We start from the raw sequence: 22070 nt of genomic DNA, 5'->3' as shown, positions 1-22070 counted from the left end.
CATTGCCCTATCCCTTTCTGAACACCCATTGCCATATCCCTTTCTGAGCAGCCATTGCTGTATCCCTTTCCTAACAGCCATTGCCGTATCCCCTTCCTAACAGCCATTGCCGTAACCCTTTCCTAACAGCCATTACCGTCTCCCTTTCTGAACAGCCATTGCCATATCCCTTTCTGAACAGCCATTACCGTATCCCTTTCCTAACAGCCATTGCTGTATCCCTTTCCTAACAGCCATTGCTGTATCCCTTTCCTAACAGCCATTGCTGTATCCCTTTCCTAACAGCCATTGCTGTATCCCTTTCCTAACAGCCATTGCTGTATCCCTTTCTTAACAGCCATTGCTGTATCCCTTTCCTCACAGCCATTTCCGTATCCCTTTCCTAACAGCCATTGCCGTATCCCTTTCTGAACAGCCATTGCCGTATCCCTTTCCTAACAGCCATTGCCGTATCCCTTTCTGAACAGCCATTAGCGTATCCCTTTCCTAACCGCCATTACCGTATCCCTTTCCCAACAGTCATTACCGTATCCCTTTCCGAACAGCCATTACTGTTTTCCATTCCGAACAGCCATTGCCGGATCCCTTTCCGAACAGCCATTGCTGTATCCCTTTCCTAACAGCCATTGCTGTATCCCTTTCCTAACAGCCATTGCCATATCCCTTTCCTAACAGCCATTGCCGTATCCCTTTCCTAACAGCCATTGCTGTATCCCTTTCCTAACAGCCATTGCCGTATCCCTTTCTGAACAGCCATTAGCGTATCCCTTTCCTAACCGCCATTACCGTATCCCTTTCCCAACAGTCATTACCGTATCCCTTTCCGAACGGCCATTGCCGTATCCCTTTCCTAACAGCCATTACCGTATCCCTTTCCGAACAGCCATTACTGTTTTCCATTCCGAACAGCCATTGCCGGATCCCTTTCCCAACAGCCATTACGTTATTCCCTTCTGAACAGCCATTACCGTATCCCTTTCCGAACTGCCATTGCCGTATCCCTTTCCTAACTGCCATTACCGTATCCCTTTCTGAACAACCATTACCGTATCCCTTTTCTAACAGCCATTGCCTTATACCTTTCCCAACGGCCATTACCGTATCCCTTTCCGAACAGCCATTACCGTATCCCTTTCTGAACAGCCATTGTCATATCCCTTTCCGAACAGCCATTGCCATTTCCCTTTCTAAACAGCCATTGCCATATCCCTTTCCTAACAGCCATTGCTGTATCCCTTTCCTAACAGCCATTGCCGTATCCCTTTCTGAACAGCCATTGTCATATCCCTGTCCTAACAGCCATTGCCATTTCCCTTTCTAAACAGCCATTGCTGTATCCCTTTCCTAACAGCCATTGCCGTATCCCTTTCTGAACAGCCATTGCCATATCCCTTTCTGAACAGCCATTGCTGTATCCCTTTCCTAACAGCCATTACCGTATCCCTTTCCTAACAGCCATTGCCGTATCCCTTTCCTAACAGCCATTACCGTATCCCTTTCTGAACAGCCATTGCCGTATCCCTTTCCGAACAGCCATTGCTGTATCCCTTTCCTAACAGCCATTGCCGTATCCCTTTCCTAACAGCCATTGCCGTATCCCTTTCCGAACAGCCATTGCTGTATCCCTTTCCTAACAGCCATTGCCGTATCCCTTTCCTAACAGCCATTGCTGTATCCCTTTCCTAACAGCCATTGCCGTATCCCTTTCCTAACAGCCATTGCCGTATCCCTTTCCTAACAGCCATTGCCGTATCCCTTTTCTAACAGCCATTACCGTATCCCTTTCCCAACGGCCATTGCCGTATCCCTTTCCTAACAGCCATTACCGTATCCCTTTCCCAACACCCATTGCCTTATACCTTTCCCAACCGCCATTACCGTATCCCTTTCCGAACAGCCATTGCCTTATCCGTTTCACAGCCATTGCCGTATCCCTTTCCCAACCGCCATTTCCGTATCCCTTTCTGAACAGCCATTGCCCTATCCCTTTCCTAACAGCCATTACCGTATCCCTTTCCCAACACCCATTGCCTTATACCTTTCCCAACCGCCATTACCGTATCCCTTTCCGAACAGCCATTGCCTTATCCGTTTCACAGCCATTGCCGTATCCCTTTCCCAACCGCCATTACCCTATCCCTTTCTGAACAGCCATTGCCCTATCCCTTTCTGAACACCCATTGCCATATCCCTTTCTGAGCAGCCATTGCTGCATCCCTTTCCTAACAGCCATTGCAGTATCCCTTTCCTAACAGCCATTGCAGTATCCCTTTCCTAACAGCCATTGCTGTATCCCTTTCCTAACAGCCATTGCAGTATCCCTTTATGAACAGCCATTGCCATATCCCTTTCTGAACAGCCATTGCCGTATCCCTTTCCGAACAGCCATTGCCGTATCCCTTTCCGAACAGCCATTGCTGTATCCCTTTCCTAACAGCCATTGCCGTATCCCTTTCTGAACAGCCATTACCGTATCCCTTTCCTAACAGCCATTACCGTATCCCTTTCTGAACAGCCATTGTTGTCTCCCTTTCTGAACAGCCATTGCCCTATCCCTTTCTGAACAGCCATTGCCCTATCCCTTTCTGAACAGCCATTGCCGTATCCATTTCCCAACACCCATTGCCGTATCCCTTTCCCAACAGCCATTGCCGTATCCCTTTCTGAACAGCCATTGCCGTATCCCTTTCTGAACAGCCATTGCCATATCCCTTTCCGAACAGCCATTGCCTTATACCTTTCCTAACAGCCATTACCGTATCCCTTTCCCAACACCCATTGCCTTATACCTTTCCCAACAGCCATTGCCTTATCCCTTTCCCAACAGCCATTTCCGTATCCCTTTCTGAACAGCCATTGTCACATCTCTTTCACAGCCATTACCGTATCCCTTTCCGAACAGCCATTGTCGTATCTGTTGTCTAACAGCCATTACCGTATCCCTTTCCCAACAGCCATTCGCGTATCCCTTTCCCAACAGCCATTCGCGTATCCCTTTCCCAACAGCCATTCGCGTATCCCTTTCCCAACAGCCATTGCCGTATCCCTTTCTGAACAGCATTCGCGGATCCCTTTCCCAACAGCCATTGCCGTATCCCTTTCTGAACAGCCATTACCGTATCCCTTTCCCAACAGCCATTGCCGTATCCCTCTCCCAACAGCCATTGCTGTATCCCTTTCCCAACAACCATTACCGTATCCCTTTCCCAACACCCATTGCCTTATACCTTTCCCAACAGCCATTGCCTTATCCCTTTCCCAACAGCCATTGCCTTATCCCTTTCCCAACAGCCATTTCCGTATCCCTTTCTGAACAGCCATTGCCGTATCCCTTTCCTAACAGCCATTGCCGTATCCCTTTCCGAACAGCCATTGCCATATCCCTTTCCGAACAGCCATTGCCGTCTCCCTTTCCGAACAGCCATTGCCGTATCACTTTCTGAACAGCCATTGCTGTATCCCTTTCCTAACAGCCATTGCCGTATCCCCTTCCTAACAGCCATTGCCGTAACCCTTTCCTAACAGCCATTACCGTCTCCCTTTCTGAACAGCCATTGCCATATCCCTTTCTGAACAGCCATTACCGTATCCCTTTCCTAACAGCCATTGCTGTATCCCTTTCTAACAGCCATTGCTGTATCCCTTTCCTAACAGCCATTGCTGTATCCCTTTCCTAACAGCCATTGCTGTATCCCTTTCCTAACAGCCATTGCTGTATCCCTTTCTTAACAGCCATTGCTGTATCCCTTTCCTCACAGCCATTTCCGTATCCCTTTCCTAACAGCCATTGCCGTATCCCTTTCTGAACAGCCATTGCCGTATCCCTTTCCTAACAGCCATTGCCGTATCCCTTTCTGAACAGCCATTAGCGTATCCCTTTCCTAACCGCCATTACCGTATCCCTTTCCCAACAGTCATTACCGTATCCCTTTCCGAACAGCCATTACTGTTTTCCATTCCGAACAGCCATTGCCGGATCCCTTTCCGAACAGCCATTGCTGTATCCCTTTCCTAACAGCCATTGCTGTATCCCTTTCCTAACAGCCATTGCCATATCCCTTTCCTAACAGCCATTGCCGTATCCCTTTCCTAACAGCCATTGCTGTATCCCTTTCCTAACAGCCATTGCCGTATCCCTTTCTGAACAGCCATTAGCGTATCCCTTTCCTAACCGCCATTACCGTATCCCTTTCCCAACAGTCATTACCGTATCCCTTTCCGAACGGCCATTGCCGTATCCCTTTCCTAACAGCCATTACCGTATCCCTTTCCGAACAGCCATTACTGTTTTCCATTCCGAACAGCCATTGCCGGATCCCTTTCCCAACAGCCATTACGTTATTCCCTTCTGAACAGCCATTACCGTATCCCTTTCCGAACTGCCATTGCCGTATCCCTTTCCTAACTGCCATTACCGTATCCCTTTCTGAACAACCATTACCGTATCCCTTTTCTAACAGCCATTGCCTTATACCTTTCCCAACGGCCATTACCGTATCCCTTTCCGAACAGCCATTACCGTATCCCTTTCTGAACAGCCATTGTCATATCCCTTTCCGAACAGCCATTGCCATTTCCCTTTCTTAGCAGCCATTGCCATATCCCTTTCCTAACAGCCATTGCTGTATCCCTTTCCTAACAGCCATTGCCGTATCCCTTTCTGAACAGCCATTGTCATATCCCTGTCCTAACAGCCATTGCCATTTCCCTTTCTAAACAGCCATTGCTGTATCCCTTTCCTAACAGCCATTGCCGTATCCCTTTCTGAACAGCCATTGCCATATCCCTTTCTGAACAGCCATTGCTGTATCCCTTTCCTAACAGCCATTACCGTATCCCTTTCCTAACAGCCATTGCCGTATCCCTTTCCTAACAGCCATTACCGTATCCCTTTCTGAACAGCCATTGCCGTATCCCTTTCCGAACAGCCATTGCTGTATCCCTTTCCTAACAGCCATTGCCGTATCCCTTTCCTAACAGCCATTGCCGTATCCCTTTCCGAACAGCCATTGCTGTATCCCTTTCCTAACAGCCATTGCCGTATCCCTTTCCTAACAGCCATTGCTGTATCCCTTTCCTAACAGCCATTGCCGTATCCCTTTCCTAACAGCCATTGCCGTATCCCTTTCCTAACAGCCATTGCCGTATCCCTTTTCTAACAGCCATTACCGTATCCCTTTCCCAACGGCCATTGCCGTATCCCTTTCCTAACAGCCATTACCGTATCCCTTTCCCAACACCCATTGCCTTATACCTTTCCCAACCGCCATTACCGTATCCCTTTCCGAACAGCCATTGCCTTATCCGTTTCACAGCCATTGCCGTATCCCTTTCCCAACCGCCATTTCCGTATCCCTTTCTGAACAGCCATTGCCCTATCCCTTTCCTAACAGCCATTACCGTATCCCTTTCCCAACACCCATTGCCTTATACCTTTCCCAACCGCCATTACCGTATCCCTTTCCGAACAGCCATTGCCTTATCCGTTTCACAGCCATTGCCGTATCCCTTTCCCAACCGCCATTACCCTATCCCTTTCTGAACAGCCATTGCCCTATCCCTTTCTGAACACCCATTGCCATATCCCTTTCTGAGCAGCCATTGCTGCATCCCTTTCCTAACAGCCATTGCAGTATCCCTTTCCTAACAGCCATTGCTGTATCCCTTTCCTAACAGCCATTGCAGTATCCCTTTATGAACAGCCATTGCCATATCCCTTTCTGAACAGCCATTGCCGTATCCCTTTCCGAACAGCCATTGCCGTATCCCTTTCCGAACAGCCATTGCTGTATCCCTTTCCTAACAGCCATTGCCGTATCCCTTTCTGAACAGCCATTACCGTATCCCTTTCCTAACAGCCATTACCGTATCCCTTTCTGAACAGCCATTGTTGTCTCCCTTTCTGAACAGCCATTGCCCTATCCCTTTCTGAACAGCCATTGCCCTATCCCTTTCTGAACAGCCATTGCCGTATCCATTTCCCAACACCCATTGCCGTATCCCTTTCCCAACAGCCATTGCCGTATCCCTTTCTGAACAGCCATTGCCGTATCCCTTTCTGAACAGCCATTGCCATATCCCTTTCCGAACAGCCATTGCCTTATACCTTTCCTAACAGCCATTACCGTATCCCTTTCCCAACACCCATTGCCTTATACCTTTCCCAACAGCCATTGCCTTATCCCTTTCCCAACAGCCATTTCCGTATCCCTTTCTGAACAGCCATTGTCACATCTCTTTCACAGCCATTACCGTATCCCTTTCCGAACAGCCATTGTCGTATCTGTTGTCTAACAGCCATTACCGTATCCCTTTCCCAACAGCCATTCGCGTATCCCTTTCCCAACAGCCATTCGCGTATCCCTTTCCCAACAGCCATTCGCGTATCCCTTTCCCAACAGCCATTGCCGTATCCCTTTCTGAACAGCATTCGCGGATCCCTTTCCCAACAGCCATTGCCGTATCCCTTTCTGAACATCCATTACCGTATCCCTTTCCCAACAGCCATTGCCGTATCCCTCTCCCAACAGCCATTGCTGTATCCCTTTCCCAACAACCATTACCGTATCCCTTTGCGAACAGCCATTGTCGTTTCCTTTCCCAACAGCCATTGCCGTATCCCTTTCTGAACTTCCATTGCCGTATCCCTTTCTGAACTGCCATTGCCGTATGCCTTTCCGAACAGCCATTACCGTATCCCTTTCTGAACAGCCATTGCCGTATCCCTTTCTGAACAGCCATTGCCATATCCCTTTCCGAACAGCCATTGCCATATCCCTTTCCTAACAGCCATTACCGTATCCCTTTCCCAACACCCATTGCCTTATACCTTTCCCAACAGCCATTGCCTTATCCCTTTCCCAACAGCCATTGCCTTATCCCTTTCCCAACAGCCATTTCCGTATCCCTTTCTGAACAGCCATTGTCACATCTCTTTCACAGCCATTACCGTATCCCTTTCCGAACAGCCATTGTCGTATCTGTTGTCTAACAGCCATTCGCGTATCCCTTTCCCAACAGCCATTCGCGTATCCCTTTCCCAACAGCCATTCGCGTATCCCTTTCCCAACAGCCATTCGCGTATCCCTTTCCCAACAGCCATTGCCGTATCCCTTTCTGAACAGCATTCGCGGATCCCTTTCCCAACAGCCATTGCCGTATCCCTTTCTGAACAGCCATTACCGTATCCCTTTCCCAACAGCCATTGCCGTATCCCTCTCCCAACAGCCATTGCTGTATCCCTTTCCCAACAACCATTACCGTATCCCTTTGCGAACAGCCATTGTCGTTTCCTTTCCCAACAGCCATTGCCGTATCCCTTTCTGAACTTCCATTGCCGTATCCCTTTCTGAACTGCCATTGCCGTATGCCTTTCCGAACAGCCATTACCGTATCCCTTTCCGAACAGCCATTGCCATATCCCTTTCTGAACAGCCATTGCCGTATCCCTTTCCCAACAGCCATTGCCATATCCCTTTCACAGCCATTGCCGTATCCCTTTCCTAACAGCCATTGCTGCATCCCTTTCCGAACAGCCATTGTCATATCCCTTTCTGAACAGCCATTGCCGTATCCCTTTCTGAACAGCCATTGCCGTATCCCTTTCTGAACAGCCATTGCCGTATCCCTTTCCGAACAGCCATTGCCATATCCCTTTCCTAACAGCCATTGCCGTATCCCTTTCTGAACAGCCAATGCCGTATCCCTTTCTGAACAGCCATTACCGTATCCCTTTCCCAACAGCCATTGCCTTATATCTTTCCCAACACCTATTGCCTTATATCTTTCCCAACACCTATTGCCTTATATCTTTCCCAACAGCCATTGCCTTATCCCTTTCCCAACAGCCATTTCCGTATCCCTTTCTGAACAGCCATTGTCACATCCCTTTCACAGCCATTACCGTATCCCTTTCCCAACAGCCAATGTTGTATCCGTTGTCTAACAGCCATTACCGCATCCCTTTCCCAACAGCCATTCGCGTATCCCTTTCCCAACAGCCATTCGCGTATCCCTTTCCCAACAGCCATTCGCGTATCCCTTTCCCAACAGCCATTCGCGTATCCCTTTCCCAACAGCCATTGCCGTATCCCTTTCTGAACAACCATTCGCGTATCCCTTTCCCAACAGCCATTGCCGTATCCCTTTCTGAACAGCCATTACCGTATCCCTTTCCCAACAGCCATTGCCGTATCCCTTTCTGAACAGCCATTGCCGTATCCCCCTCCCAACAGCCATTGCTGTATCCCTTTCTGAACAGCCAGTACCGTATCCCTTTCTGAACAGCCATTGCCATATCCCTTTCCCAACAGCCAGTGCCATATCCCTTTCCGAACAGCCATTGCCGTTTCCCATTCCCAACAGCCATTGCCGTATAGTTTTCCGAGCGGGCCTGTGTGTCCCTACGTCAAATGGACCACAGTGGTTCAAGAAAGTGGTCAACAGGTCGTATTCTGTCTGGAGGTTCCGTCGCTCCCTAAATAGCCCCTCCTTGGGGGCCTCTGCATACCTCCTGTCCACCCTAAAGATCTCCCCTACCAACTTCTCCCTCTCCCTCCCCTCTCTTCTCCCTGTGGGCCCTAATGGAGATTATCTCTCCTTGACCACCGCCTTCAACGCCCCCCAAACTATTACCGGGATGTATCTTTCAATACACCCCCGCACCCGCCCGCACACCCCCTCATCCGCCAACAGTCCCACATCGAGGCACCACAGCGGGTGCTCCTCCCCCAACTCAAGCTCCACCCAATGCGGGGCGTGGTCCGAGATGGCGATGGCTGAATATTCCATTCCCTCCACTTTCGGGATTAGCGCCCTACTCAAAATGGAAAAGTCTATCGGGAATCGGCTCTATGGACGTGGGAAAAGAAGGAAAATTCCCTGGCCTGTGGCCTGGCAAACCTCCATGGATCCACTCCCCCCATCTGGTCCATAAACCCCCTAAGCACCTTGGCCGCAGCCGGCCTCTTACCCGTCCTGGACCTAGAACGGTCCAGTGCTGGGTCCAGCACCGTGTTGAAGTTGTCGTTCTCCCCCCCCCCCATTTTCAAGTTTCCTACCTCCAGATCCGGAATCCGAGCCAGCATGCGTTTCATAAATCCGGCATCATCCCAATTCGGGGCATATACGTTAACCAGTACCACCCGCACCCCCTGCAACCTACCACTCACCCATCACATATCGACCTCCATTATCCACCACAATATTCAGTGCCTCGAACGACACCCACTTCCCCACCAGTCTTGCAAACCCTCTGTTCTTTGTATCCAGCCCTGAATGAAAGACCTGCCCTACCCATCCCTTTCTCAGCCTAACCTGATCTGCCACCTTCAGATGTGTCTCCTGGAGCATAACCATGTCTGCCTTCAATCCCTTTAAGTGCGCGAAAACCTGGGCCCTCTTGACCGGCCAGTTCAGGCCTCTCACATTCCAAGTTATCAGCCGGATCGGGGGGCTACTCTTTTCCCCCCCCACCCCACCCCGCTTCCCTACGACTAGCCATCTCCTTTTCTAGGCCAGCCACATGCCCGTGCCTCCCGCACCCTCCAGTCCCCCAGGCGGCGGACTCCCGCCCCGACTACCTCTCCTACTTCCAGCTCCCCTTTGGCCAATGCAGCAGCAAACGCCCCCCCCCCCCCCCCCCCCCCTTAGATCCTCATCTAGCCATTTTGCTCCCCCCATGACACTCCCGTAAGTCAGCTGACCCCGGCCTCTCCCGCCATTCCATCGATCCCCCAGTGTGAGAATCCCCCCACCCCTTGTTGGCAGTCAGTGTGCGCTCCTCTCCAGCACCGCCCTTCTCCCCTCCCTCCCTCCCCCCCATCCTTCCCTGACGTGGGAAAAAGGCCTGCGCTTCCCTGAGCCCGCCCCGCCCCCTCTGGCGCAGCTCCTTTTTGCGGCCTTACCCCAACTCCCCATCCCCGGGCCTCCACCCCCCCCTTTCCTCCGCGGGGCCCTCCCCTCCAACACCGATTCCCACACTCTGGCGCAGCACGGTAGCACAAGTGGATAGCACTGTGGCTTCACAACACCAGGGTCCCAGGTTCGATTCCCTGCTGGGTCACTGTCTGTGCGGAGTTTGCATGTTCTCCCCGTGTCTGCGTGGGTTTCCTCCGGGTGCTCCGGTTTCCTCCCACAGTCCAAAGATGTGCAGGTTAGGTGGATTGGCCATGATAAAATTGCCCTTAGTGACCAAAAAGGTTAGAAGGGGTTAGTGGGTTACGGGGATGGTGTGGAAGTGAGGGCTTGGGTGGATCGGTGCAGAATCGATGGGCCGGGTGGCCTCCTTCTGCACTGTATGTTCTATGTTCTCTCCCACAGCCCCCACATCAAATCCATTCACCCATCCTCACCCAGCACCTAAACAAAAAGAACATTCCCCAAACGCAGTAAATATCCCCCCACGACAAACCCTCAGTTTGAGTCCAACTTTTCTGTCTGGATAAAGTTCCATGCCTCATCAGGCGTTTCAAAATAGTGGTGCCGAACTTGGAACGTGATCCACAATCGCGCTGGCTGCAGCATCCCGAACTTCACCCCCTTCCGATGGAGCACCGCCTTAGCCCGGTTAAAACCAGCCCTCTTCTTAGCCATCTCCGCACTCCAGTCCTGGTAAATTCGGATCTCCGTGTTCTCCCGCCTGCTGCTCCGCTCTTTTTTGGCCCATCTCACGACACACTCTCTGTCCATAAAGCGGTGGAACCTCCTCACTACAGTCCTTGGCGGCTCGTTGGCTTTGGGTCTCCTTGCCAGGACCCGATGAGCCCCATCCAGCTCCAGGGGCCTCGGGAAAGCTCCTGTGCCCATCAGCGAATTGAGCATCATGCTCATATATGCCCCGGCATCGGGCCGCTCCACATCTTCAGCTAGACCCAGAATCCGAAAATTCTTCCTCCTCGACCTATTCCCCAGGTCCTCAGATTTTTCCGCCCACCTCTTGTGCAGCGCCTCGTGCGCCTCCACCTTCACCGCCAGGCCCAAGATCTCGTCCTCGTTCTCCGAGGCTTTTTGCCGCACCTCTCGGATCGCCGCCCCTTGGGCCTTCTGGGTCTCCACAAGCTTCTCAATCGCTGCTTTCGTTGGCGCCAGCATTTCTGTCCTCAGCTCCTCGAAGCAGCGTTTAAGAAGCTGCTCCTGCGACCACTGCGCCCACGCTGCTTGGTCTCCACCCGCCGCCATCTTGCTTTTCCTCCCTCGCACTTTCCGCTGCACCAGGATCACTTTTTTTAACCGCTCCACTCCTGGTCCAATCCATATACTGTCGGGGGGACCTTGCTGTCACCTTCCCACACTGGAAGCCATCGAACAATTGCCGTTGGGGCCCTTCTGAAGAGCCCAAGAGTCTGTTCCCGGCGGGAGCTGCCGAACGTGCTACCTACCTCGGCATAGCCGCAACCGGAAGTCTAGGCCAGCCTTTATTCCCCACCCCTAGTTGCCCTTCAGAAGGTGTTGAACATTGTGCAGTAATCTGCGAATATCCCCACTTCTGACCTTTTGGAAGGAAAGTCATTGATCAAGCAGCTGAAGATGGTCGGGCCTAAAACACTAAGGTTATAGTGCAGGGCCAATTGCGCCAGTGTTTGAAGAGTAATTCAGTCCCCATTTTAAAAATTATTTGTTGTGTCCTTATTTTTATGTTTCTGTTGTGAATTTCTATGTCTGCATTCAAAGTATATACTGATATATGTTTACAGTGCTGGTGCTGGAAGGACAGGTACATTCTGTGCTCTGAGTACTGTCTTGGAAAGAGTAAAAGCTGAGGGCATCCTGGATGTATTTCAGACCGTAAAAAGTCTACGGCTACAGAGGCCACATATGGTCCAGACACTGGTAAGTGCTGTGAGCTGAACATGGGTACTTTTACTGCTGGTTGTTTCAGCCTGAGACTCTGAAAGGACAGCCAAGACATTTTAATAGTTAATACTGTGTTAAAAAAGCAGAAATTATAGACTGAGATTTTTATGCTCACCATATCACCTTTCATTGGGAACGCAAACATCTTCCAGTTTAAAAGAGCTCTTATAACTGACTTTCCTACATGCCTTATGACCACTTTTATTGTTCATTAATATGGGAGACCACTTTCTCTGAGTTGTAAGAATCCCTACAGTGCAGAAGAAGGCCATTCGACCAATCGAGTCTGCACCCACCCTCCGAGCGAGCACCCTACCCAAGCCCCATCCCATAACGCCGTCTATTAAGGGGCAATTTAGAATAGCCAATCCACCTAACCTTTGGGCGGTGGGAGGAAACTAGCGCACCCGGAGGAAACCCACGCAGACACAGAATGTACAAACTCCACACAGACAGCCACCCACAACTGGAATTGAACCCTGGTCCCTGGTGCTGTGAAGTAGCAGTATCTGCCACTGTGCCACCCTAAGGAACAAGCAGCAAACCTTGATTATAATGGACAAGTATTTCTGTCTGCAAGTCAAATTAAATTGAAATGCACACATGCCGATTCTACTTATGTATATTTTTGTTGCTGCTGCCACTCAGTTATCATACTCTAACAATACTTGAAGCAACTGGGTTGTTGGACTCATGAGCAAACTTAAGATCTCGCTCAAGAATATGGAAAGAAAGAAGATGGAATTTTATCAACTCTTGGGTTGCATGATGGACAACTCCCCAACACAGTTCTGACACCAAGGATGTTTTCCAGTGGCGAGAATGTCTATGGCTCATCTGCGATTGAATGAAGGAAGGCAACCAATTTGAATACTTAAACAACAGAATAAGGGTGATTTTTCCCAATTTTGTCAGCAGCAGAGGAGGCAGCTTCCCAAGGAGGCATCTGAACCAGAGGCTCTTGGCCCAGGGAGGGGGATCCCCCTCTATTCTCTGGGGCCTGCCTGCTTCAACCGTTAAAAATGCACATGTCCTATGATTGGGCTGGCAGCATGGAAGACCCACCTGCCGTCCTCCATTGGCTGCCTTCCCCACCTGCTGGCTCTTAATTGCCAGCTTCTGTTATCACAGAGGAGATCCTGACTTCCGTCCAAGTAGACTGGTGAACCAGCACCCACCCCAATGTCAGAATCTTCACCTCTCACCTATATTGTCTCATGTCTCCCAGAAACATCTCAAACCAATTCATACAAGTGAAGTGCAGTGACTAAGTGAATGTGACAGCTAGTTTGCTGACAGCAATATCAAACAAATAGCACTGAAGTGATTGGCTAAGTTAATCTATTTTGTTTTGATCATGGTGGTTGAGTCAAATGTTTGCCAGAGTATCTAGCAAATTCCCTGAAAATTCATGTAATGGTACAGGGTTTAATATCTAGACCAAGAAAATGACACCTCAGTTTAATATCCCATCTGAATAATGCACATTTGACGATGCTGTATTCTATCAGTACTGTGTAGATAATGTGCTTTAGAACATAGAAAAATACAGCACAGAACAGGCCCTTCGGCCCACGATGTTGTGCCGAACCTTTGTCCTATATTAATCATAGATTATCATTGAATTTACAGTGCAGAAGGAGGCCATTCGGCCCACTGCACAGTCTGCACCGGCTCTTGGAAAGAGCACCCTACCCAAGGTCAACACCTCTACCCAACACTAAAGGCAATTTTGGACACTAAGGGCAATTTATCATGGCCAATCCACCTAACCTGCACATCTTTGGACTGTGGCAGGAAACCGGAGCAGCCGGAGGAAACCCACGCGCACACGGGGAGGATGTGCAGACTCCGCACAGACAGTGACCCAAGCCGGAATCGAACCTGGGACCCTGGAGCTGTGAAGCAATTGTGCTATCCACAATGCTACCGTGCTGCCCTTAAGAACAAATACATCTACACTATAACATTTTACCGTATTTCCATGTACCTATCCAATAGCTGCTTGAAGGTCCCTAATGTTTCCAACTCAACTACTTCCACAGGCAGTGCATTCCATGCCCCCACTACTCTCTGGGTAAAGAACCTACCTCTGACATCCCCCCTATATCTCCCACCATTCACCTTCAATTTATGTCCCCTTGTAATGGTTTGTTCCACCCGGGGAAAAAAGTCTCTGACCGTCTACTCTATCTATTCCCCTGATCATCTTATAAACCTCTATCAAGTCGCCTCTCATCCTTCTCCGTTCTAATGGGAAAAGGCCTAGCACCCTCAACCTTTCTTCGTAAGACCTACTCTATTCCAGGCAACATCCTGGTAAATCTCCTTTGCACCTTTTCCAAAGCTTCCACATCCTTCCTAAAATGAGGCGACCAGAACTTACACAGTACTCCAAATGTGGCCTTACCAAAGTTTTGTACAGCTGCATCATCACCTCACGGCTCTTAAATTCAATCCCTCTGTTAATGAACGCTAGCACACCATAGGCCTTCTTCACAGCTCTATCCACTTGAGTGGCAACTTTCAAAGATGTATGAACATAGACCCCAAGATCTCTCTGCTCCTCCACATTGCCAAGAACTCTACCGTTAACCCTGTATTCCGCATTCATATTTGTCCTTCCAAAATGGACAACCTCACACTTTTCAGGGTTAAACTCCATCTGCCATTTCTCAGCCCAGCTCTGCATCCTATCTATGTCTCTTTGCAGCCGACAACAGCCCTCCTCACTATCCACAACTCCACCAATCTTCGTATCGTCTGCAAATTTACTGACACACCCTTCAACTCCCTCATCCAAGTCAATAATGAAAATCACAAACAGCAGAGGACCCAGAACTGATCCCTGCGGTACGCCACTGGTAACTGGGATCCAGGCTGAATATTTGCCATCCACCACCACTCTCTGACTTCTATCGGTTAGCCAGTTCGTTATCCAACTGGCCAAATTTCCCACTATCCCATGCCTCCTTACTTTCTGCATAAGCCTACCATGGGGAACTTTATCAAATGCCTTACTAAAATCCATGTACACTACATCCACTGCTTTACCTTCATCCACATGCTTGGTCACCTCCTCAAAGAATTCAATAAGATTTGTAAGGCAAGACCTTACAAATCCGTGCTGACTATCCCTAATCAAGCAGTGTCTTTCCAGATGCTCAGAAATCTTATCCTTCAGTACCCTTTCCATTACTTTGCCTACCACCGAAGTAAGACTAACTGGCCTGTAATTCCCAGGGTTATCCCTAGTTCCTTTTTTGAACAGGGCACGACATTCGCCACTCTCCAATCCCCTGGTACCACCCCTGTTGACAGTGAGGACGAAAAGATCATTGCCAACGGCTCTGCAATTTCATCTCTTGCTTCCCATAGAATCCTTGGATATATCCCGTCAGGCCCGGGGGACTTGTCTATCCTCAAGTTTTTCAAAATGCCCAACACATCTCCCTTCCTAACAAGTATTTCCTCGAGCTTACCAATCTGTTTCAGCCACATGTTCAGCTGCACTCTCTCCCTATTCCTAACCTCGCTATCACGTGGCACCGGCAACCAACCGGAGATGACAACTCTGTCTGTCCTGGCTTTTAACTTCCAGTCTAACTCCCTAAACTCGTTTATTACCTCCACACCCCTTCTCCTACCTACGTCGTTGATACCAATGTGCACCACGACTTCTGGCTGCTCCCCCTCCCCCTTAAGGATCCTGAAGACACGATCCGAGACATCCCTGGCCCTGGCACCCGGGAGGCAACATACCTTCCGGGAGTCTCGCTCGCGACCACAGAATCTCCTATCTATTCCCCTAACCATTGAATCTCCTACTACTATTGCTTTTCTATTCTCCCCCCTTCCCTTCTGAGCCCCAGAGCCAGACTCAGTGCCAGAGACCTGGCCGCTAGGGCCTTCCCCCGGTAGGTCATTTCCCCCCCCCAACAGCATCCAAAACGGTATACTTGTTTTGAAGGGGAACGGCCACGAGGGATCCCTGCACTGTCTGCCTGTTTGTTTTCTTTCCCCTGACTGTAACCCAGCTATTCTTGTCCGTACCTTGGGTGTAGTTACCTCCCTGTAACTCTTCTCTATCACCCCCTCTGGCTCCCGGATGATCCAAAGTTCATCCAGCTTCAGCTCCAGTTCCCTAACACGGTCTTTGAGGAGCTGGAGTTGGGTGCACTTCCCGCAGGTATAGTCAGCGGGGACACCGGTGGTATCCCTCACCACCCACATCCTACAGGAGGAGCATGCAGCTGGCCTAGCCTCCATCCCCTCTTACCTTACAGAATATAGCTGCCTGTGGACCAACTGGACCTCCGCCCTCCCACTCTGCTCCCAGTCAGCTGCACTCTCTGTAAACTCCTGGCTCTCTTCTCACTCTTTGCGGAAATGTAGGAAACACAATGAAAGGAGCACCTTACTCCCTCCTCACCTAACTCCCTCAGTCACCAAACTCTCACTATAGCACTCAAATGCACCAAATTCAGCACGCCCTCAGTCACCAAACTCTCACTATAGCACTCAAATGCACCAGATTCAGCACTCAGTGCAAACAAAGTCTGCACTGTAGGGGATCACTTTTATACTGTGAATCTAGCCTCTGAAAACTGGCCTAATCCAATTAACTAATTAACAAGCTCCAGCTGCAAGTACCTACAAGTAGAACCTTTGTTTAAAGCTGATTGAAAATTCACCTTCTTCTAAACCAAACAGCAAATTTTAAGTTAATTAACTAAATAAAAGAAAGATTAGACTTTAGATAAAAATGAAGCCTTATACTCCCTCAGTCACCAAACTCTCACTATAGCACTCAAATGCACCAAATTCAGCACTCCGTGCAAACCTTTCTATAATAAAATGCCTAAAGCTGCACACTGTACCCTGAGGCCATGTACACATTTTTCAATTTCTCTATACTCTTATTATATGGCTCTACGTATGGAACCCATATTGTTTTTTTGCATTGTCTCATCTACTTACATTATTCTTTGAAAATGTGAATGCATTTAAATCCTAGAGTTGTTCTTCAACTGGGACCCTTCAGTGCCTATCCATTGAGCATATTCGCCCATTCTCCTAAAATACGTTAAATTGCACTTACCCACATTAAATTGTGTCTTGTATATGCACTAATCCTGCCTCGATCCCATTTAAGCCTTTTACTGTCCTCTTTGCCATTTGCCACTACTTTTCTGCTTTTAGTTCATTTTGATACCCTGCTGACTATGCACAAACCAAGTCATCTACATAGAACAAAAAGGGATCCACAACTGACAGTACATCAATTGCAACCCTTTACCAATCCAAGGAACATCTAGGAATCCAACAGTTTGTTCCTTGTTCTTTCAACCAGTTTTCTTTTTCATAATGCTTCATGTCCTCATTTTGAATACACCCAATATTTTTGTAGGAAGCCTTGTGTGAGACACCTTGACAAATGCATGAGGTTAAGGAATAAGAGACTCCTAATTATTGAGAATAAGACTCTACTTTTCTGTGGAAAACATCACATTGCCCAAGTTCCTCATCTCACATAAAAGCCTTTCTGAACTATGCACCGAGTGTAATTGAAAGGCCTTTGAGCCTCTGTTATTTAAAATTAGAAAATAGAAGCAAGAGGAGGACATTCGGCCATTCGAGCCTGCTCCGCCATTGATTATGACCATAGCTGATCATCAAGTTCAATACACTGATACCGCCTTCCCCCATATCCTTTGATCCCTTTAGCCCCAAGACTATATCTAATTCCTTCTTGAATTTGCACAACGTTTTGGTCTCGACTACTTTCTGTGTTAGTGAATTCCACAGATTCACCACTCTCGGTGAAGAAATTTCTCCTCACTCAGTCCTAAAAGGTTTACCCCTTATCCTCAAACTATGACCCCTAGTTTTGGACTTCCCCACCAACAGGAACATTTTTTTTCTGAATCTCACCTGTTTAACCCTGATAGAATTTTGTAAGTTTCTATGAGATCCCCCCTCACTCTTCTAAACTCCAATGAATATAATTCTAACCGACTTAGTCTCTCCTCATATGACAGCCTTGTCACCCCAGGAATCTGGTAAACCTTCACTGCACTCCCTCCATAGCAAGAACAACTTGGGGCAGCATTGTGGATAGCACAATTGCTTCACAGCTCCAGGGTCCCAGGTTAGATTCCGGCTTGGGTCACTGTCTGTGCGGAGTCTGCACATCCTCCCGTGTGTGCGTGGGTTTCCTCCGGGTGCTCCGGTTTCCTCCCACAGTCCAAAGATGTGCAGGTTAGGTGGATTGGCCATGATAAATTGCCCTTAGTGTCCAAAATTGCCCTTAGTGTTGGGTGGGGTTACTGGGTTATGGGGATAGGGTGGAGGTGTGGACCTTGGATAGGGTGCTCTTTCCGAGAGCCGGTGCAGACTCGATGGGCCGAATGGCCTCCTTCTGCACTGTAAATTCTATGATTCTATGATAATCCTTCCTCAGCTAAGGGCACCAAAACCACACTCAATACTCCAGGTGTGACCTCACTAATACCCTATACAATTGCAGTAAAACTATACTCAAATCCTCACGCTATGAAAGCCAACAAACCATTGACCTTCTTTACTGCTGATGTACCTGCGTGCTTACTTTCAGGGACTGATGCCCGAGGACACCAAGGTCTCGCTGAGTATCCACCTCTCTCAATTTACACCCATTCAAATAATAATCTGCCTTCCTATTTTTAAAACGAAGTGGAAACCTCACATTTAACCACATTATATTGCATCTGCCATGCATGTACCCACTCACTCAGCCTACCAAATCCCATTGAAGCATCTTTGCAGCCTCCTCACAGCTCACCCTCCCACACAACTTTGTATCATCTGCAAATTTGGAGATCATACATTTTAGTTGCCTCTTCCAATGATTTGGAAGTTGCCTTCCAAATCATTAATATATGATGTGAACAATTGGGGTCCTAGCACAGACCCCTTCCGTGCCCCACTCGTCATTGCCTGCTAATCAGAAAAAGAATAATTTATTCCAACTTTTTGCTTCCTGTCTACTAACCAGTTTTCTATCCATCTCAAGACACTACCTGTAATCCCATGTGCTTTAATTTTACATATTAATCTGCTGTGTGAGACCTTGTCAAAAAGCCTTCTGAAAGTCTAAATAAACCACATCCAACTGGTCTCCCTGATCAATTCTACTAGTTAGCTTTGACAGTCATCCAGACTCGAAACCTTAGTTCCCTTTTCTTTCCATAGATACTGTCAAACCTGCTGAGATTGTCCAGTATTTTCTTTCAGATTCCAGTATCTGCAGTAATTTTCTTTTATCTACTAGTTACATCTTCAAAGAGTTCTAGTAGATTTGTCAAGCATGATTTTCTTTTCGTAAACCCATGCTGACTTTGTCTGATTGCACCACCGCTTTTCAAATGCTGTGCTATGAAATTCTTGATAATGGACTCCAGCAATTTCCCTACTACCAATGCTAAGCTCACAGGTCTATAGTTCCCTGTTTTCTCTCTACCTTCCTTCTTGAATAACGGGGTTACATTCGGTACCCTCCAATCTGTAGGAACCATTCCAGAGTCCAAAGAATTTTGGAAAATGACCACCGATGGATCTACTATTTCTAGGGTCACTTCCTTAAGTATTCTGGGATGGAGGTTATTAGGCCCTGGAGATTTGTCTGCCTTCAATCCCGTTAATTTCCTTCAGCTCCTCACTAAAAGATTTGCGCAAAGAAGAGATTTTGGCTGTTTCTTTTTGACTGATCATGCTTTCTACTCTTCACCTCCATTAATGGAGAAACACAAATCTTCCCTTTGCTACCTCCCTACATAACAGAGCTGAGAATTTAATGAAATATGATGAATTCTGTAAGGTAACTAATAAAACACGGGTTAACATAGCACAGATTTGCTCCATTTTCATGTTTTCCTTGAGATTGTCATGTTTTTAGAACCAAAATGCCTAATATTTTTGTTGTAGTTGATATGTCTTTAAACTGTATTTGAAACTTATAATTTTTATTTTCTTCTGCAGGAGCAGTATGAATTCTGTTACAAAGTCGTGCAAGAGTACATTGATGCATTTTCGGATTATGCTAACTTCAAGTGAAAAATGCCTTCGTAATATTTTGTAATATTCTATTTGTTAATATACCCAAACCTGTGTATATATCTTATTGGTTTTAGAGGTTGGTACCATAGGCTTCATATTAGCTAGAGATTTTATATGTAGCAGAAGTTTAGTCTCATTTCAGCAGTTTTATTCAGTAATGTAAGCTGATGTTCAGATTGATGTTGATCAAATTTATTTAGTAACTGCTTGGAAGGGTTCATTGAATTGAAGGGGGGAGGCCAAATAAAAGAGTAAAGTCATACGACCACAAAATCTGTGGTATCAGTTGATGCCCCTGAATTGAATTAGTCATTGCCAACTCTTTGTTTTATTTGAACTTTGATGATAATCAAGTTTGATATACCATTCAGTCATTAATTGATCAGTGCCATTTAGACATGATACCTTTTCACTTGGACACTCAGGCAACTAACAAGTTTGTAGTTACACACTATATAGTTTCAATGTCGTGCCATTTTATTTATCAGATTTGAGGTAGAAGCAGTACTTTACATTATTGAGATGTGTAGAAAGGCAAAAACTCCTTTAGAAACACTCATCTATGCTACTATCTTGTAGAAGTGCAGACCTAAAAAAGGGGTACAATAAGAAAATACTGCTTTTTAAAAAAAGCTGCTTTTTTTTTTTTTGCGAGCCTACACCGGCTGAATTAAAATGTGCTGGATATACTATCTGCATTACTTTCACATATTCCAAAATCTGCGATGTCCTGGTTAAGTTAACACAAATCTAAAGCGTTTTCTTTTCTCCTGAAGTAAAAATACATGGAACTTGTTATAAAGTTCTATTCAAGTTAAAAGATGTGTGGCCTTCGAGTAATAAGTTTGGAACTAGTCTTGATAGGACAATATAAAAGAATACTCTTTAACCATAGCTATTATGTACTGTACATACGAGCTGCAATTTGAAGGGTTTTGAATTTATTATGTATGTTCTTAAAATCTATTTGTTTGAGATTCTCTTTCTAAGTTTAAAAAAATGTAATTGAATAATCTGGAATTTCTAAAATGTGAAAGGCTTGCCTGGGGTTTACCATCATTTTCCTTTAGACACAACTGCCTCATGTTTAAACTTTTACCCATTAACACAGCCTTTGTGCAAAGGTGGAGCTTAATACTAATCATTTGCACAGGGGGAAAAGACCAATTAAATGCAGTGATTCATATGTATTATTTGTGTCTAATTTGGACCAAAAATTTATTATTCAGATTACGTGGCTTAAGAAAAATCTTCAAGTTTTAAAATTGATTGTTTAAAAAAACTAGTTGAAAAATGTAAATGTCTTTGATTTATCATTCGCTCCTAACAATTATATTTTTTCTTAATGTACAAATAACTGCAGTTTCTTAACCTGTATTTATTTTTTTATGATGAGAAAATTTAGTGGATTTTTTAAGTTTATTTTTAAGTTTATCGTTTAGTATTTAGGAGCACTCATTGACAGGTAATTTGAGGTGAAGCAAAGTTGGGTCAGTATTTGGATATTGTAGCTTACACCAGCTTGTACCATGACCTGTATGACATATGATGCATTGTCCCATTAAGTTATTTGAGTTTTTGCTCTTGCCATATTTGAGAAACCATTACACAGCTGTTTACCAAGTTCTCTATAGTGCATTCAGTAGATAGATTCTGGTAATTTACTATATGTTGAATGGATTTAATGTCAGCTTCCTGCCTTCAAAAAATCTGCTATCACTGACCACACTAGTGTAAATAGATATTGATTGAATCCCTGACTCTTTAAACTTTGGTATTTTGGGACAATGGCTAAGCTAAAGCTATAATCAGAATAAATGTGCTCATTACAAAAGAAATGTTCATTTGTTTCTTTATTTTGCTTTTGTTTTGAGAGAACTCATTAAAAAGTGGGAAAACTAGGCCAGTTTTATTTGGCAGCTGTTGTGTTTGTTCATAGGCATATTGTGTAGGATTAAGACTTAATGAATCAAAGCTACTTTTCCACATCTTTGCAAGTTTTCGACATATGCTGTTCAAACCCAAAACACTTTGGATTCATATCCAGTGGTACGAAATGAATTGTTTGGGACAAAGTATCATAGAAACAAAAAATATTGGAGCAGGAGGAGGCTATTCGA

At 46.7% G+C, this 22070-nt stretch overlaps 1 protein-coding gene across 8 annotated transcripts in view; it reads left to right on the top strand.

The window, feature by feature from the left end:
* Positions 1-21788, top strand: part of ptpra (protein tyrosine phosphatase receptor type A) — a 373815-nt gene extending 352027 nt beyond the window's left edge. For all 8 annotated transcript variants that reach the window (XM_072497621.1, XM_072497618.1, XM_072497619.1 and 5 more), the window contains 2 exons: positions 11694-11829; positions 19873-21788. In XM_072497621.1, the coding sequence (XP_072353722.1) occupies positions 11694-11829; positions 19873-19947 (211 nt within the window). In that variant the 3' untranslated portion in view covers positions 19948-21788. The remainder of the gene's footprint in view (positions 1-11693; positions 11830-19872) is intronic.
* Positions 21789-22070: the final 282 nt, after the last annotated feature.

This window comes from Scyliorhinus torazame, chromosome 3, assembly GCF_047496885.1.
Source record: "Scyliorhinus torazame isolate Kashiwa2021f chromosome 3, sScyTor2.1, whole genome shotgun sequence".
NCBI classification, from domain to species: domain Eukaryota; kingdom Metazoa; phylum Chordata; class Chondrichthyes; order Carcharhiniformes; family Scyliorhinidae; genus Scyliorhinus; species Scyliorhinus torazame.
The sequence above is the reverse complement of the archived record's forward strand: the minus strand, read 5'-3'. Positions and strand labels throughout refer to the sequence as shown.